This window comes from Medicago truncatula, chromosome 1 (genome assembly GCF_003473485.1).
Source record: "Medicago truncatula cultivar Jemalong A17 chromosome 1, MtrunA17r5.0-ANR, whole genome shotgun sequence".
Lineage (NCBI taxonomy): Eukaryota > Viridiplantae > Streptophyta > Magnoliopsida > Fabales > Fabaceae > Medicago > Medicago truncatula.
In genome coordinates, this window is record NC_053042.1 from 48,386,878 (window position 1) to 48,406,411 (window position 19,534).

Here is a 19,534-nt window from a genome sequence, read left to right on the forward strand (position 1 = left end):
ATGTGGTAATTGAGAAAATGAAAACGAAAATAAAAATTATGCATTATTGATTTTCTATTTTAATTAAAATAATATTTTAGTCCATTCATTTGTTCTTCTTGTTTTTTTTTTTTTTTTATTTTACAAAAAGAAACAACATTCATTCATTTACATTGATATAGTATATTAAAACCAAGACACAAATTTAAGAATTAAACTCAAACCTTAAACGACTAATATTGTGAGACGGAGAGAGTATTGCTAAAAATGAAAAAAAATGATGAATCTGCAAACAAACTCATAATATCTAAATGTAAATTTTGAATCTATAATCATTTTAAGCTATGTAAAAATGAAAATTTTATGAGAAGAATGTAGTAACATTTCTTTTCTAACTCTATTCTTCTAAGGCCTTCACTTAATCTTCATGCGAATAAAAACCAAAATATTTTGATAGTAAGAAATCGTATTCTCCCTTTTATGTATTAATAATGTTTCTCTAATCCGTCAGAATAATATGAGAGTGATAATTTGGAGTTCGACTGTGAAGTAAATATAATTGACTAAAAATATTTCATTTAAGAATTAAACTCGAGTTGTTTCGAATGATCTATAATTTGGTCGAGTTTATTAATCACTTGAACTCAATTTTTTTGGTGGTGATTGAGGTTTGAGCCTCAAACCTTGTTTATATTATGTATTGTCTCTACCAACTCAGCCGAACTCATGAGGATAATCATTTGAACTCAATTGTTAATGGAAAAACGTTTCTTTAATTAATTAAAATTGTTTCTATTAAAATGGGAGCACGATAATTGCATTAATAATGAAAATAAAAAAGTACTGGTATAATTGAACAAAGGCCCCACTGTAATTTCCTCAACGAATGAGAAAGAAAAACATTATCCGATCTATTATTGCTATGGGAAGGACAAGGTACCGGGCATTTATGATAATTAATTAATTTTGCCTTTATTTAGGGGATTAATTTTGCTTTGTTATGAGTACTTTTCATAGATTTACAATATGCTTAAACATGGAAAGGAGAAGACTAACGAGTGTCCCAAAGATATTGATTAAGCATACAAAACAAATAAGTTTTCCTAAAAAATGTGCATAACATCTTATATTTTTAAGACAAAACTTATATTACTAGATTCCTTAACTATTGCTTTTGGGGTATAGGTTAGCAAGATCCAAAAAGAAAATAGAAAAAAAAAAGTCAGCAACCAACTACACAAATGACGACAAGGGATGACAAAGATTACACTTTTGAGTAAATTTAGGAATTTGCACTTTCCACTTTTTCAATTTCAGTCTTTTTATACCATCTTGGATATTACTCCAATTTTTACCCTTAACCCGGCAGCTTTAAATAGTCCCTATTAGTAGCCATCAGATTGATAAATAGAAACTCATTGAATTAATTTCAACCCAGCAGCTTTAATCAAAATTTCGTATAGTTTGGTGACCATATTTAATAGGTTTAACAACAATTTTGGCCCCATATGTTTTAATAAGTTGCAATTTTGGTTCTCTACCAGAATAAAATACAAAACCGTCCCTTAAATATTACCCTTTTGCAGTTTTGACTCCAGACCAATTTTGATCAAGTCAAAGCTGAGTGGACACCACGTATGCATTGATTTGGTCAAAATTGGTATGGGGAGCCAAAACTGCAAAAGAGATAATACTTATGGGGCGGTTTTGTATTTTATTTTGTTATGGGTCAAAATCGCAACTTCTGGAAACATTGGGGGCCAAAACTGATATTAAACCTATTTAATATGATGTATACATCCTTATGTTTTTATTAGAGTAAATAGTCAATTTCCCCTCTGAATTAACAATACTTCAATTTACAAGAAAATGAATGAATATATGCCAAAGAAATCATGATTTTGTCATGTGGAGCCTTTTCATTCATATTTCATATTTATCAACAAGGAGCAAGATAAATTTTTTACAAAGAAGGTAAAACTAAAAACCAAACATTCAAAAGATATCAAGTTGTTGAAATAAACCAAGACAAGAATGTCATAGCAGCAGAAAATTGATATCTATCACATAACTTTGTAGTACAATGTGATCTACCGGCTTCATGCAGAAGGTATATGACATAATCTATTTAACATGCTCCAACTAATAGATATGACATTTCCTGTATTATAAAAATTATATCATTAATTAAGTTGCAAATTCACAAACCTAAGCCTTGTTTCTTCTTCCATCTGCAGATATTAACCTATGAATTTTCTTTATGGACACACAATTATCAAAGACTTGTGTACTTTATGACTGCTTACTCTAACATAATTACCAACTTGTGTAAAAAAAATTCTTCTATATATGTATATATTTAAAACACATGAGAGTAACATACCTTCCATAAAGATTTATATGACCAATAACTGCATAAACATACATTCCATGCAGATTTATATGATCAATAATTGTTAATTTGTTTGCCTTTAATATCTTGAGTCAAGGATAAAAAAATAATATAAATTTTCTAGTTTAGGAGGCATTTTGCACATAAGTGTAAAATTTCAGGGGGGTATTTGATCATAACCGTAAACAGTTAACAGAAAAATTTGACGGAGGGAGTAAATTGATTAATGTTATGCAATTTCAGGGGGGTAATTGAAGTTTTGTTAATTTCAGGGGGTAATTGACGAAACCTATAATTTCAGGGGGGAAATTGACTATTTACTCGTTTTTATTATAAGCAAAATTTCATTTTTTTTATATTTATTAAATAATTGATATATTTGGTCTATATTACAAATTAGATATATTAATATTCAATCCTTTGTCTGATTGGATAAAATGAAACTTTGATGGTGCTGCAATTGGAGTACCGGGTAATGCAGCTTGGGGTGGTATTTTTAGAAACTAAAATGGGGATCACTTAGGAAGTTTTGCTTTCAACATAGGCAATGACAACGCTTTACATGGTGAGCTAACCGGAGCAATGATGGGAATAGAAATTGCAGCGTCAAAGAATTTGTCGAAACTTTGGTTAGAGACAGATTCCAAATTAGTTGCTTCAGCTTTCAAGAATCCTTCTTTAGTTCCTTAGAGAATAAGGAATCAATAGTTTAATTATATTCACCTTTCATTATATATGAGATTTTTGGTTGCTCGTATATTTATGGAAGAAAATTATTGTGCAGACAAAATGACAAATATTAGTTTAACTTCTCAGAATTTAGTTTGGTTAGATGATGTACACAGGGATATCAGAGTGGATTTTAAAAAAGGGCAATGCGGTGCATTAGAGCTTCCGCATATGCAATAGAAATGGGCCAGCCCGCCTCGATCCGTTTATGATTGGGCCGTGAATTCTAGAGCCTGGCCTGGCCTGTTTATGTTTTATTTTTAAAATTTATTCACTTTTTTGATGTATTTTCGTATGTATTAGTTACTCACCATTATTTTTTTGCTAAAATATGATTGGATGAACATAAAAATATAAATAATTTTTACATTAACATTGAATAATAATTAAACTCTAGATTATTCTTTCAATTAAATCAAATTAATAATTTATAAACTTTAAAATTTAAAAACTGCAAGCTAAATTCATCCATATTTATTAAGTTTATTTATTTAAATATTTTTTTGTTAATAAATTTTAAATTATTTGATAATTTTTTTAAAAAATATGTTGTTTTTTAACAAAAATAAAATGAAATATGGGCTAATGGGCCGGCCCAAAGTCCGGTGGGCCAGTCCGACTCAACTTTTGTATGGCCCAAATGGGCTTGGGCCGAAAAAGCCCGAGTGCATTTTTTGGTTAGTTTTTTAGGCCCGGCCCATGAGCCCGACCCATTTTTGACAGCTCTAATTGTACGCAGCTTTACCTTGTTTTACACAAGAGGCTGTTTCCAGGATATCAGAGCGGACTTTGCTAGGAACAAATTAAGGTCTCTCTTGTTTTCGCTTTGCTAACTGAAAGGGTTTTGGCCGGTATAGTCTACCATTTCCTCTTTTGTTCCCTTTTTATTTCTATATTTACTAGGGGCAACCCGTTTTTTTGCTTAAAAAAGACAGTAAAATAACATCATCAGTGTGTATATCTCTAATAGCGACATTACTTCTTCAGTACGACTTTATGATGATCCACGAGTGATTGTATAGATCATGGATTCTCTCTATTTTTTAGTAAGAGAAATGGAATTGGAAATGTATATTATTATAGTTTTGAAGTAAATAAAAATATAAATACACGTCTGTGTGAAGTTATCTTAGTTAGTAAGGACATTTAATAAAATATGTAGGGGTCGGTGTTCGAACCTCAGATATCCTACTTATTCATCTTATAAATGTCATTTTTTAGACAATAAATTACTTGATTAAATAATAATGATATAATACACTTTTTTTTTTTTTTAAAATTGAAGACATTAATTATATTTATGGAGTATATCAAAAACTATATAGTAATCAAGATGTCTATTTATTATAAGAAATAAAGATGACTTATAATAATTAAGATGTCCAATTTGAAAAATCTTTTAAAATAACTAAGATTTATTCAAGAGAATGATGTCTAGCAATATACTCCATCCGATCTCAATTATAAGTAAAAGTTAATTTTTTATATTAATTCAATAAATAATGAATTCAATAAATATTATAGACAAAATATATTAATTATTGAATGAATCTAAAAATGTAAATTTTTGTTTATAATTGAGACCGGAGAAAGAGAATATAGCACTTTGAACTTGATCCTTTTCATGTAACATGTCCTTCATTCTCTCTCCATCATCTCTGCTCTCTGCTTGGATTCTATCCTTCACCGTACAAAGGGGCATGAGAGAGAATAGAAAATTGTAGGGTAAGAAAGAGGTAAAAGAGGAGAGAAGAGATGAGATTGATAGAGAGGATATGTATGGTGATTGAGAGATGAAAGAAGATAATCCAAATCAATGTTCTTACTAATACAGTGCGTGGTCGTCATGTCAGATTAATAATACAGTTCATGCACATGATATTCAATCTTCACAGTAATAACTTTTGTATTTTCTAGACAATGTTCCAATCATTTTTTTCAAAGAGTTGAAAGTTTAGCATAGATATAAATTAGAAAACTTGGTTGAAAAGTAACAATCGAGCAAAATAATTCAAAATTAGCAGCACAAGTCCTGCAACATTATGACATCGTCTACAAAACAATAGTAAGATATTGTTAACTAAGATTTTCAGAAAATAAGATTGCCTCAAAAACTAAATAATTAAGATTTTACTCGCATATTATAAATCCATATATAATATTTATATCATAAAACTGTTGCATTATAAAACAGCATTTCTTTTAATTTTAGTTTTTTTGTACATAAAAAGCAATAATAAACAACTCATTAACTGTACCTTATAAAGGACCACACATAATGTCTCTTCACATGAAAACGACTGCTCTATGAATTGATTTTTTATTTTTTTTAACAAAATTGGAACTATCATTTGCTTGATATCTTGTGGAAACAGACTAATTTTTATAGCTCTTTGGAAGGCGAATTCAACTCTTAGTATGTTTGTGGGGCATTATTTAACCCAGCCGCTGAAAATAGCATAGGGCTGTTGAAATGAAATACACTATCTGTTTCTCAAGTTCATTTTAGGCAGAACTCCAATTTGAATTCTTACCCATATTATTGAAAACTATAAAACAAAATCAATACAATGATGGTATCATTTAAGCAACAAAATGCACAAACTACAAATACATTAGCATATGCTTTACATTATCACTATTTATACAACACGGTAATCGGCTATGACCAACCCGTAAATGTCCATATTAGTTTTGCTCAAATGCAATTGTAGTTTGGTCTTAGCCTGTCTAGGCTATAAGCGCATACAACCTTAAAGCCCTAGGAGAACCAGCTCACCTCTTGCCGCGAGGTCCAGGCCCGCCACTTCTTCGGCCAGGAGACCGAGAAAACTGAAGGCGCAAGTAGCTTGACTCAGGATTGATTTCATCAACTTTATAGCCTGCATAACCCGTGAAGAAATGAATGCATAATTAACAGAAAATCATAAACAACTTAGTTCAAATCCTAATAGAGTTTATCAGCGACTAAGATACTTTAGGAACCAATAATTTGCAGAATTTTGTAGTACAGAATACAGAGGAGGCAGACACACTAAAGTGAAGGATGATAATTAAATCAGAAGTGATGACCATGATATTGATAGTTAATATAACAGCATCCCAGTATGTGAAAATTTAATGTACTTTTGACCTGGAATATTACAAACAGAACCATGGATGTTGGGACCCATTTTCAGTTTTAACTGCTCTAGTAACTGTAAAGTATTGGTTTGAATCAAGCTCTACATCACATGTAACTCACACATTCAGTGTGACAAAGTGATTTACAACTTTCCAAGTTGTAAACCTCGGTAAATCTATGAATTATTACTTGTTTATAAACATTAAATTCATCACCACTTAATAACCACGTCTTGATTCAGCACCAACTACCTAGGTGCAGTTTTCAATTTTTACATGCTCTATCAGGTTATAACTTATATAGATGATTCTCTATTGGACAACTTACAAACCCATAACATGAAATCAATTTCCTTTTATATCAGCATGTAAAAAGAAGTGATACCTTGCAAGGCGCTCAAGGCAGTTGCTGCACAAGCCGGATTTGCAAAATCTACAAAACAAAGGATTAAAGGATCTCCACCTCGCTGCAATAAACAAGCGTTTCAGCATAAAGAGCACAACAGAACTTTAAACCAATCAGGTGATAAACCAAGACAAAAGAGGACAAGCAACAACTGTTACAAACATGCACTTACATGTTTGGATTCTTTGGCCACAAGTCTTACTTCTCTATATCCGACAAAAGGGCGAAAAATATCTAAATATGACGTTAAGGAACTTGAATAATTGAATTAAAATGAATAAAGCCCAGGAGACACTGATTAAAGCATGATAATGCGATTTCTAAACAGTATCATAGAAAAAAATAAAAAAGATACGAGCCACTTCTCTTTTTGTGCTGTCAGATGGGAGCCCTTCAACATATAAAGTACTTGAAGCATCTCGGGGTAGTGGTATTGTCTCAGGCCCGGGCCTGGAAACTGCATCTATAGGTAGCTGACCACCAAAATTGACATCACGCCCATTTCGTGAAAGATCAGGGCCACCACCAACACCACTAAGATGCCCCATGGCAGAAGGATCACCCAGAGAATGGCCTGGCAATTCACCAACACCCCTTGCAAATCCAACACCACCAATTACACTAGCCTCCCCAGAATTAAATGAAGTAAGCTGCTTCACAATCAAACAGGATGATAGTTTTCAGCAAACAACCAGTGATAGCTAGCACCTGTGCGCACATTAGATGTAAAATAAAATGGGTTATGATATTACCCCTGCACTCTGAAGGAAGCGGTCATAAGCAGACCCGAGTATTTTAGTGTCGTTTAGCATTTGGTGACCATTGTTTTGAGCAATATAATTATGCACCTCATTGCCTGAGGTTACACCAGAAGGTGCCGTATCTGCAACATTACATAATCTGGTCTCAGAACTTCCACATCTTTAGCAAAAAAACTAAATCAGAAAAATGCATTTAAAAAGGTTTGGTTTATTTGCAATAGCATATATCATTGCTATTCTAACGATCTTATATTATAGTGTTGGGTTGGGGAGAAATGAAGAAGAGGGGAGGGATCATTTTGAAATTTCCTTGTTTCCAATTTTCGGGGAGAGAGGGAAGGGGAGCAAAATCCTTCCATACTCAATTTTGACTCACCATTCGGGGAATCAGAGAGAAGAGCACATAAGAAAAGTATCTTATATTATCAAGATATTATTTAGAAATATCTCATAGGATTAGTTTTTTTAGATTATCTCTTAAGATTAGTTTCTATTGTAGTTATTATCACCGTTTATTCCCATATTCAATTAAGATTAGGTGTCTTGTGTCCGTATAAATACAGGCCATGCTTAGTTGTTTTGTATCATCAAATCAAAAATCATGATCTTATTTTCCGCCTTTAATCTTTCTCTAATCTTTTTATCTAAAACCCCATAATTTAAACATGGTATCAAAGAGATCCACCGCTGGAAAAACACATTCTAGTGAGAATTTTCGACAAAGCCAATCTCAAAAGCAGCTGAATTTGCCGATCTTCCATGGCCCAAAATTTTGAGCCCAGTTCTCACACTTCACTCACAAAAGCTCTCAGGCCGCTGCTTCAAACCCACATATCATGTGACGCTTTCCCAGGGCTTATGAAATCGCTGCTGCTACTGTGCTCGCTGGCTTTTTCTAGTTCAATTGTCCATTTGTTCGATATTTGGGTCAGCAACTTTTGCTACACTTTGATATCTGCAAGTTGTGTCTCTTCCTTACTGGCCTTCAGCTGCTTCTTTGGTGTTGGTGGTACTGTTTTGCTATGCCACAGTTAATACATGCTATAGCTGCTACTTTTTTGTTTTGGTTTCTTTCAAAGCTGTTGTGACACCTTTCAGTTAGGGCTATAATGTTGTAAGCACTAGCCTAGTAAAGTTTGAATTTGGTTTGAAGTTGTGACACCTTTCAATTAAGGCTTCAGTTGTTGTAAGTGCTGGCCCGATGTTGTTGTAGTTCGGTTTACTCGTTGTTCATAAAAATTAGCTATGGTTCTTGCACTAGTTTCTCTTCCACAGATTATATTTGAAGCAAGCTTAAGGTGGAGTAAGCTTTAGCTCAATGGGGAGTGTTAAAGAATATAAGAAAATATCTAATAATATCAAGACATTATCTTGAATTATGGCATGGTTATTTTCTTGTCTTTTGAGTATATTTTAAAGATTAGTTTCTATATTAGTTGTTATTATCATAATTTGCTTTTCTATTCATAAGATTACGAGTCTTGTATCCCTATCGCTTGGCGTTAGAGCTTAAACTCATTGTAGCACCAATCATAATCTTATTTTAGTCTTTAGTCTTTATCTCCTCTCTTTATCTAAAACTCCATAATTTAAAAAAAAAATAAAAAATAATTGAGCGCAGTAACAAAAATATTCATGATTAAAAAGTAAATTAAAAATTTATAAAGATATAAAAAGTAAATGAGTCATTCCCCTCCCCCCTCCCCTTGTGAACGAGATGGTAACCTCCCCTCCCTCAGTTGAACGAAAGAGACCCTTAATCAACAACTGTAATAGTATACATCTAAATACGCCACGTGTTAGAAAAACTCAGAAAACTAAAAAACATGTGCCACATACTGCCAAGCAATCTAACAACAAACAAGCATGCTTTACGAACATTGCTAACAGCTACAAAATTGTCAGTACAACCAAAATTGATTGATAAATCCAGCATTGCTAACTGACTATTTGAACATTTGAAAAAGAATCTACGAACAGAACAGAATTACAAAATAACATGAACGGAATTAACAAAAACAAACTGTATCTATAAAAAATCAGGGACAAATTCCACACATTGTCCATGAACTACTCATCACACTCTAGATTCTAGATATAGCAAAATATCAAAATAAAGAATATATAACAGTTAACAAATCAAGCATTCCGAATGGTCATGTAGCTAGTGGTCTCCACATAAATGAATTCATATAAATCCGTAGCAAATTTCTGCACCTACTTCTGTTTTAACGAAAAATGATTTTAAATTAAATTCATACATCCAAATTTGGTGTATGATAGAACACTATGGCGTCATTTGATCCATGTAGCCGACCTCACTTAGTGGGATAAGGCTTGGTTGTTGTTGTTGTAATTGGATGTTCTTTCTTTCTAAAAATCAAGGGGAAATAGCTTCTGTAACTTGTAAAATACTTTTACAAAGGGCTTTATAAGCACTGCAAAAGGACGAAACAAACTCCCTCAAACCAGCATACTAAAGTTTGGACACGATGGGGTGAGCCCGGAAACTTTTTTTTAAATGGCAGATGTTAGTGGTTAGATTAATATTTACTCATTTGTCCGGGTTTGAACCCAGAACCTCCAACCCCTTATCCCTTAGCTCAAACCAGTTGAGCTACCCCCCCTGATCTAAGATAGACGATACAATCTTAGAATTTAGGCAAAAGGCCTAACTCAACCCCTACAAAACCATCTTGTAAGGTGAGGATTGCCGATTGCAAAGGCCATATAAATGGGCGATGTAAGACTAAATCTACTCCCTCTAGCAAGCACGCTAAAGGCTTGTACTACAGGCAATGAAGAAAGACAGAACGATTCAATTACAGACTGTTCGACCAAAATATTAAATAGCATCTCTTAAAACAAAACAAAATGCATAAATCAATATTAAAATGTTGCTAAACTTTGGAAAACATAAGAAATGAAATACGAAAAGGCTAATCGAGTATAGTAACACTCAGTTTGTCCTTGCAGGCAGTATAGCGTAGCAGAATTTGAACAAACAACTATTTTCTGCAATCCAGGTAATTCGAAAATTTTGATGCCAACTATCATTTATATAAATCACATATCAGAGAAGCCCACAATCTAATAAATTACAAAGACCTAACACTAAATACCAATAACTTCAAAGATTGATTTTTTGGAAAAATAAATTACAGAAAATGGGATTAGAGCTGCTAACCATATTCAGTACGGGGTCTTTTGAGCATGCCGCCGGGAGGAGGGAGATGCTGCTGCTGTCGATTCCAGAAGCCATCTGCCATTGCGAGAGATCAATAGAGTGATCAGAAAAAGAAATTGATGATGATGGAGTTGATGGGGATGGTGGTGAATTGTAATGGTGTAGAAGATAGGGCTAATTTCGAATTCAGAAACCCTAATTTGGAAAATGATAAAACCCTAATTCTTCTTCTTCTTCTTCTTCTTCTTCTTCTTCTTCGTATTCGAAAGATCAGAAAAACAAAATGTTCAACAGCTCCATTTTTGTTTTTCTTCCCTAAGGTCTCTATAAGAAAAATTGGAGGGTATGAATAGAAAACTTCTATCTTCATCTAATTTGGGCCATACAATGAAGTTGATGAATCGAATTTGGGCCACATTTGACGTAATGGGTAACAGAAAATTTTCGACTATTACTTTTCCCACCATATGCCTTTCCTCGCGCACCCTATTTTTTTTTTTCTTTCCAATTTTACCCGTGGTCCGGATTTCGTTTTCCGGATGGTATTGTTAGAATTTTGCAGATGTTTCCGGATTTAAAAATCCGGAATAATGTTTTACCAGAAGTTTTGCAATTTTAATCTTCAAAATTCATAAAATAAAATAAAAAAACGGAAATAAAAAGACACAAACATAAAAACAATTCATTTTATTAATAGGGTAATAGGCTTTTACCCCCTGCAATATAGGTCACTTTTGGTTTTCCCCCCTGTGAAATTTTTTTGTCAGATTCCGTCCTTGTAAATTTTTTTTGTTTTGGAAAACCCCCCTAGGCCAGCTGACTGTGCATTTTCGCTGATGTGGCACGCTGACTGTATAAATTTTATTATTTTTTTATTGTGTACACGTGGCATTTGTGATTTTTTTTTAAAAAAAATTTGATAAAAATGCTGAAAAAATAAAAAAATTCTGAAAAAAAAATTTAAAATAAAAAATATGATAAAAAATCTCATAAAATGAAAAATAATGAAAAAAAAAAAATCAATATATATCGAAATTTTCGAAAAAATTATAAAAAAAATCTTAATTAAGTTCCTGAAAAATTCTAAAAAATATCAAGTTCCTGAAAAAAATTTGAATTTTTTTTTTAATAATTTCGAAATAAATAAGCTTTTACTATTATTTGGATTTCGGTCTTATATACTATATGGAAAGACCGCAACAGAAGGATTTTCCAAAACCAAAGTGCACTTTTGGAGTTTCTACTTGAAAGAGTCAAACTCCAAACATATTGGTGGTTGAAAGCTAATTACATCTTGTTCGTTTTTGATTATTCGTATTGGAGAATTAATCCTTTACCTTGTTTACAGACTGTTTTGTAAAGTCTGTTTTTGGTTTCTGTTTCATGGCTTTCATAGCCTTTTTGTATTGTATTTAACTTTATCAGATTCCTCAGGCACATCTTGTATGTGCCTGAGGGATTGATTTTAATATATTTCTATTAGTTTCTTCAAAAAAAAAAAAGATTTTTAGAATTTCTAAATAAATTTTCTTATTATAAAAATAACACTTTTTATAAAAATTTCGAATTTTTTTCAGGAACTTGATCTTTTTTAGAATTTTTCAGGAACTTAATTAAGATTTTTTTTTATAGTTTTTTCATTTTATGAGATTTTTTTTTCTAGTATTTTATCAGATTTTTTCATTATTTTTTAATTTTATAAATTTTTCTAGAATTTTTTATTTTATAAGATTTTTTTCGTTTTTTTATTTTAATTTTTTTCCAGAATTTTTGTATTTTTTTTTTTCGTTTTTTAAAAAATTTTAATTATTTTTTTTAAAAAAAATCACAAATGCCACGTGTACACAATAAAAAAATAAAAAATATACAGTCAGCGCGCCACGTCATCAGAAAATGGTGACTCAGCGTGCCACATCAGCGAAAATGCACAGTCAGCTGGCCTAAGGGGATTTTCCAAAACAAAAAAATTTTACAAGGACGGAATCTGACAAAAAAATTTCACAGGGGGGAAAACCAAAAGTGACCTATATTGCAGGGGGGTAAAGGCCTATTAACCCTTATTAATATATGAATAATACATTACAATAATTTTCAAGCTTTTTAAGCTTATTACATAAGATCATAAATCTATTTCTAATCTCCTATGAGTCTAATTCTTATCTCCTAAGAGCCTAACCACTGGTATGTGATGGGACAAACCAGTAGTTTGCCTATTGGAGGAAAACCGGAGGAGGAGGGAAGAGGAAGGCGGGAAGAAGAGAACAATGTCCCCGAGGGAGATGGGGGGTACTCAAACTTATGCTCAGACAGACCAAGCTAAGAACCACACTGACCTACATGACCCTTAGATGAACCGCGCTTCGTTGCAGCGCAGTTCCATCCTCATTGACCGTTCATACAAACCCTGAAAGTTTTCAACGAGGCCCTTATCTATGAAAAGCCAACGATGGAAAACCATGGTTGTAGAAGGAAGAAGAGGATGAGAGGGTGGGAGAGGATGGTGTGAGAAATGGTGGGGTAATTTGGAAGGCTATTTATAAGGAGGGGTGGGTCAAAAACGGTTGGGAGGCCATAAATGCAGTCAAAAAACGCGTTTTATGACGTTTTTTGACTTGACCACCGACAAAAACGTGTGATGCAGACCACCGGCCATTGTAACACCCCGTTTTCCCAATATGAAATTTTCTTAAAACATTTATCAGAGTAAGCATCGTAAACAACGGGATATCAGATAAACGTAATCCAAAACAGTTAAATAATGATTTAACCAAATATCTTTAACATCGCAGCGGAAATTATGTCATAGTCATAAAACGTTTTGGCACGCAGGCCTCATCTTAAATCTTAAAAGAAATTAGTTCATAATCATAAACAGCATAAAAGTCACGTAATAGAATGAAGCATGCATAGTCATAAAGCCCCATCCCGTTACGTATCAGAGCGACCTAGACGACACAGTGAAGGCAAGGCCACTCACGACGTAAACAGCACACTAAGCTCGATCACCTGCACGTTACCCACGGTCGAGGTAACATTCAAACAGAAGGGGTGAGATTTCATAACAGAATAGCGTTAATCAATGCAATTAAGAATCATAAATTAACATCCTAATCAATCTTGATCATAATCATTTTAAACATAATCGTCATTGTATCCTTAATAAGCATTTATCACGTAATCACATAATCAATCATCATCAACAACATAACATTATCACGTAATCACAAAATCAATCATCATCAACAAAGCATAATAGACATGACAATGTGACAATGCTCCTAGACTCCGTATATGCATGTGGTACCAATCGTCATCATAAGTATAAATATACTTTAATCGTGCGGAGGACAAAGCTCCTAATAATCGTGCGGAGGACAAAGCTCCTAATAAAACGTGGTGAGGACTAAGCTCAATGATATGCTATGCATGGACTCTTAACAACAAAACATCGTAATCATGTGCATTCAATAACTTGAAGCGAAACGTCATCATTTTCATTATATTCATAAATAAACATTGCATACTCAGTTAAATAACAGCAGCAGCATAGTCAAGTCACATATCAGCAGGGAGATATCAATATATCAACAGCAATTCAATAGAATCATAATCGTTTCATTATATCTCACATATTGCATAATACATTAATCATGCTCAATTAATATCAACATATCTTAATAGCTTTACAGACTGCATTAAACGTTATCATAAGGTTTCATTACCAATTAGGGGTTCACTCCTGATCAAAAGGTGCGACACAGATCGCACAACCACTCAAACAGCTACATTCTGGACTTGCTCGCGAGGCGAGAGTTCTCACTCGCCATGGCGAGTACCACTCAAATTCCCAACTAATGTTGTTTTGGGTTCAATCCTGTCCTAAAATCATTCCTAATCAATCTCTAGGTATGTTTAGGCACTTAAAGGCACTCAAGGTCCAACTAAAAAGTCGAAACTACAAAATATGACATGCACTCTGCCTAAGCTCGCGAGGCGAGGAAGGGTTGCTCGCCATGGCGAGTTACACCAAACAACTCGCGAGGCGAAGGGAAAAGGCTCGCGTGGCGAGCGATGAACTTCATCACTCGCGAGGCGAGGATCATAGCTCGCCGTGGCGAGCGATGAATGTCGCTACGGCCAGGCTTCCTAAAAACACAAAAATCCGTTGATTCACATGGTTCTAAGCTTGGTTTTGGTTCCAGAATTCTTCCTAAACATATTCTAAGGTTAAAGGACGGTTCTTTCATCAATCTAAACAAGTTTTACCGTTTATTCTCAAATTTTAGGGTTTTGACCTAATTCCAAACTTCTCTAAATCAATCCTAACTTTGTCAACTAATCATCAGAATTACAGAGATTAATGTTACTGAGTTATTAGTCCCACCCTTACCTGGTTATGAAGAAATCGCAGCCCTCTTTGGTCTCTTGCTCCTCTCTAAGCTTTTTCTCCCTTTTCCAAAAGTTTTCACGTACAAAGTGTTTTTTCTAAACCTAGGTCTATTCTTTTATATCTCCTCTTAAAATACTTATCTTATCTCACTTTCTCCCCCAAAACTATCTAAAATATCAAAACAGCCCTCAACTAAATATTTTATATTATTTTCAAATCTTTATTCTATTTATCAATAAAATAATTCTCATATCATAATCAAATCCTCCAAAACTCATAACTTATCACGTCATCAATCAAATCACTAAATTCACCACAAATCATCAAAACATATCAAAATCATGCATATACTATATAATTATAATATAATGGCCTAAACTCGATTAAATAACGATTAAACGAAAGTGGGCGTTACAGCCATGACTGATGCATTCCGAATGCACATCTGATTTCTGGAATATATTTTCCGGATTAATGCGATAATGGTGGTGAACGAGGGAAAAGTTGGCACTTCCTATAGAGTCAAGGACATTTCGGAATGTAAAATTCGGAAAGATTCAAAGCCATTAATGTGGATTCAGAGCCATGACTGTATTAATGACCTAGGACTTGTTTTAGGCTATAAATAGGCTTCCATCTTCAACAAATACCTTCATTCTTCACTTCACCTCTTTTCTTACATTTTCTTCAAATGTTTTCTAGTTTTTTCGGGGTGTCGATGGTGTCATGGTCATTGTTGACCGTTCATAGGAACCCTGCAATTGCAATGCATTGCAGCTTGTGTGGGGTTCATATAACGGTCAACAAAGACCCTTGACATCAAAGAAATACACAGAAAATTACATAACATCTGGCCCGGATTTCTGTTTCCGGAAACACTAACAATCTGGTTCGGATTACGTAATCTGAACTAGGGGTATTTATGAAATTTTTGCAGGGCGCGCGAGAAGGCAGCATGGTGGGAAAAGTAATAGTAAAATTTTTATCATATACTCCTACAATTTATTAAAAATTTCAATTTTGTCCCTGATGTTTAATTTTGTACATCTAAATTTTTTACCATTACTTTCAAAATTTCAGGGTAGCTTATCCCCACGCGAGATTATAGATTTGTATTTATCGAAAAACTATAATGAACATTTTCGGTAGTTTATTTTTTTCGAAATCTTTCAATGGTTATTTCGATTCGTTATTTTTTCTTTATCTATAATATTCAAATTGAGATTTTCATATTAAATCCAGAAAAGTTACTTCCGAAAAACAAATATACACTATAATATAGAGATGCATGATTAGTGTTTTGAAAGATTTTATATCATAATTGAAAATGCAAAATTAGATTGTTGCAGAAATGTCCTTATAAAGTGTTGTGACTATCTTATTGGTGTTAAGATTTTATATCATATATTGAACATTGTTAATGATTCTTAAACAAACAATATGTAAAAGAAAATACCAACAGTTACTCACAAACAAAGTGTATATAGTGCATTGAAGTGTGATGGAGAAGTATCTGGAACACTATTATGATGTTATCTCTTGGTTATAGGTGGAAAATCAGTGATGGTAATGATATTAATGTCTGGAAAGACCTATGGATCCGCACACGTTAGAATTTGCTGCCTTCCTCAATTCTCTCAAACAATTTCTTAATATGATTGTCTCTCAGCTTTTCAATCCAACAACCAACACTTGAAATCGTGACTTTATTGTTTATATCATGAACAATGGACACACAAGATACATATGATATTTGTAAGTTACTTTTGCACTCTGAAACTCATTTTGACACAATTATTTGGAAATTATGATATTCTGATGTGAAGCTACTACTCTACATCAAGCCCTCCAAATTGCTCTTGACTTTGGCCTGAATCGGGTAGTATTCGAAAGTGACTGTCAACTAGTTGTGAATATAATCCTTAATAATAGCTCCTATATGAATGAACTAGAAAGTTTACTCTCTAATTGTAGGACTTTGCTTTTATCTAATACTAGTTATGCTCTAGCTTATATTAAGAGATAAGGTAATATAGTCGCTCATAACCTTGCTCGAGCGTCTATATTACATGCTAGTCCCAGTATTTTCTCTTATCCTTCCGATTGTATTCACTATAATATTTTGGATAAAATCAAATGAGTTACCTTTAAAAAAAAAATGTAATGTTTTCCTTGCAGGTTAAGCTGACCCACGTGAACATACCAAATAATTTTCAGAAGAAAAAGTGACAACGGTTATTTCAAGCCATCGAAAAAATTGGAAAAAAAATAATAAAAATAGTGAAGATTTAATTTAATCTTTAAAAATCTGTAAAAAAAAACTTAGTCCTAGAGAAGGAAAAAAAAGGAACAACTCAATTTCTAGTGAAGTTGCATTCAGAAAAGGGACAATTAACGATAATTAAAAACTGATACTTTAATCTCTTGACAATAATAATAAAAAGATAATTTGATTCATGCATTAGAAAATGTCACTTCTACTACTGGTACCAGCTATGACTTCGGTACCCCTAAGAAAAACTATGACGTTAAAAATATAGAAATTGTCTTGTAAATTCTATTACAAATCCTCAAAATAAAGGTTTCTCTCAAATCTCATATGAAGAGTCTCTCATCTAATTCATTTTTTATTGATAAAAATATATCTAAAATATGTTGAGGGATAAGATAACACACCGTGATGGTATTTATATGTTTCAATAGAAATTTGGATGAATATGCAATTATATGTGAAATACAAACACTTCAAGGATGAAAGAAATTGTAGTAGTAGTAGTAGTATAATTTAATAAGATATTGCTAGAAGAAATATGATTAATAAAGTACTAGGGAAAGAAAATATCAAGTACCTTTCTCCTTAGTTTGCTTCTTTTGGAAGGAATATATTCTCCATTATTAGTTCCAATGTAGCTACAGAACTTCCATGCTGATTCCAGAATATTGCAAGCTCATTATTCTAACTGCACATGAGTGATCAGTAGTATATACGAATATTGTTTATTCATTTCAGTATAACAGTATATAATTCTATTTTCTACATAAAATACAAATGGCCACTATAGTTCCAGTAATTTATACAAGCATCCTCACACCCACTCCAAACAAAAATAAAAACAAAAGGTTTCAAATTCAAATCTAGATAAAGATGTCCAACCTAACAATATTGAGTTAGACTTTACAGACCATTAAACTCTCCATTTATTAGGTGTTAATCTAAAATGTTTTACACCACTAACACAATCATAACTAATAATGTATGTGACTTTAATTGGTGTTGTGTGTGGCTAGCTGCCTGTGATTCATGAGGTGCTTGGCACAAGTTCTATGTAAATTAAAGGCAATGCTGATTTCAGTTTTGAAAGGCCAGAAAAATGTAAATCTTCGGAAACTAAAAGAGGGGACTCTTGTGAAACAGTTTGTGCCTTTTTAGGAGGGATTCTAGGGGTGGAAAACATGGAAAATGCCTCGTGAGAGTGAAAACCATTGAGTGATGATTCTAAGAGTGTAAAAAAATATAAATTTTTGGGATGTTATTTGAACATTGAGAGTTAAAATTTTTGATCGCTCTTGTAACTCTCTTGATTAAGGAAAAAGAGTGAGAAAATGGTCGAAATCAATTTGCTTTTGGAGAGCTTATGGAAGCTAATTTTTTGTAACTATTTGTATCTTTTTGTAAGAGGATTGCTAGCAACATTTCTTTTCAACACTTTCTTAAACAACCACTCTTTTATTGGATGAAATCAATGTACATCATACCACTTTATAGGAGTTTCATTTCCAAAATGTAAGACCATAATTGTTTTAACACAATTAAAGAGTGCTCAAAAGAGAGTGTTGCTAACCCTACTTCTTTTTGTAAAGACTTTTTGACGGTGGATTGGAGAGATGCTCTCTCTCCTTATATGTAGGTCATTTTTGGACTCAATTGGATAAATAAATTTTTTGTATGTTGTTCCTCTACTCTATTCTCTTTTATCTTTGTTTTTTTGTTTCCATTGTAAATTTTCTTTACACATAGATTAGATCTAAATTTGGATATTTTTGCTTGATTTGTTTGTATATTAGATATCATGGTCTGATCTTTGCTCCACACATTTAAATTTATTAATACGGTTTGAGTCTGAAGTCACAATATCATAGAAATATGTCTCTTATTTTAGGTTGGAGAAAATATTTTATCTGACCATCGAACTTTTTTTTTTTTTTTGGTTTTATTTAAATTTAGTTTTGAGTCGACACACCATCAATGTCTAAACTTTAAGCTCAACTTTAATTTGTTTCCTTTTACAGAAACTTATAAAAAAGCACTGATTACAACACAATCAACCCTACCATCATCAATCTGTCCCTAATATATGTCTCTGTTACCACACGGCAAGTGGGTCCAATTTTGTATCCCTCTTCCTATTTTGGTACATTTCGTGGGCACCTTAATTTCGTTGTCCAATTTATTATGCCAAAAAAACACAATTCCTTAGTCAAGCTACACATGTCTTCCCCTCTCTCTAAATTATAATCGTTTAGAGTTTGTGTATGATTAATAAAAAAATGATTAATTATGTTAATT

At 32.8% G+C, this 19,534-nt stretch overlaps 1 protein-coding gene across 3 annotated transcripts; it reads right to left on the bottom strand.

Annotated features, from left to right (window-relative positions):
• Nucleotides 1-5,590: 5,590 nt before the first annotated feature.
• On the bottom strand, nucleotides 5,591-10,894 carry LOC11424149 (RNA-binding protein 2-like). Of its 3 annotated transcripts, none has more exons than XM_024786349.2 (6): nucleotides 10,578-10,873; nucleotides 7,382-7,512; nucleotides 6,985-7,282; nucleotides 6,802-6,863; nucleotides 6,609-6,690; nucleotides 5,591-5,982 (listed from the first exon to the last, which is right to left on the bottom strand). In XM_024786349.2, the coding sequence occupies exons 1-6, from the start codon at nucleotides 10,657-10,659 to the stop codon at nucleotides 5,876-5,878; spliced, it is 762 nt and encodes a 253-aa protein (XP_024642117.1). In that variant the 5' UTR covers nucleotides 10,660-10,873; the 3' UTR covers nucleotides 5,591-5,875. The 3 variants fall into 3 exon arrangements, with proteins under 3 accessions (XP_024642117.1, NP_001391975.1, NP_001391976.1); NM_001405047.1 differs by having other exon boundaries at nucleotides 5,640-5,982; nucleotides 6,985-7,279; nucleotides 10,578-10,894; NM_001405046.1 differs by lacking the exon at nucleotides 7,382-7,512 and having other exon boundaries at nucleotides 5,620-5,982; nucleotides 6,985-7,337; nucleotides 10,578-10,894.
• Nucleotides 10,895-19,534: the final 8,640 nt, after the last annotated feature.

What these genes read in the sequence shown, in the direction of transcription:
- LOC11424149 (XM_024786349.2), bottom strand. Translation starts at nt 10,659, where the DNA reads ATGGCAGATGGCTTCTGGAATCGACAGCAGCAGCATCTCCCTCCTCCC. An exon ending in GCTTCCTTCAGAGTGCAGGG is followed by an intron (nt 7,283 to 7,381) that starts GTAATATCATAA and finishes TTGATTGTGAAG; the next exon opens with CAGCTTACTTCATTTAATTC. An exon ending in CACAAAAAGAGAAGTGGCTC is followed by an intron (nt 6,864 to 6,984) that starts GTATCTTTTTTA and finishes CGTCATATTTAG; the next exon opens with ATATTTTTCGCCCTTTTGTC.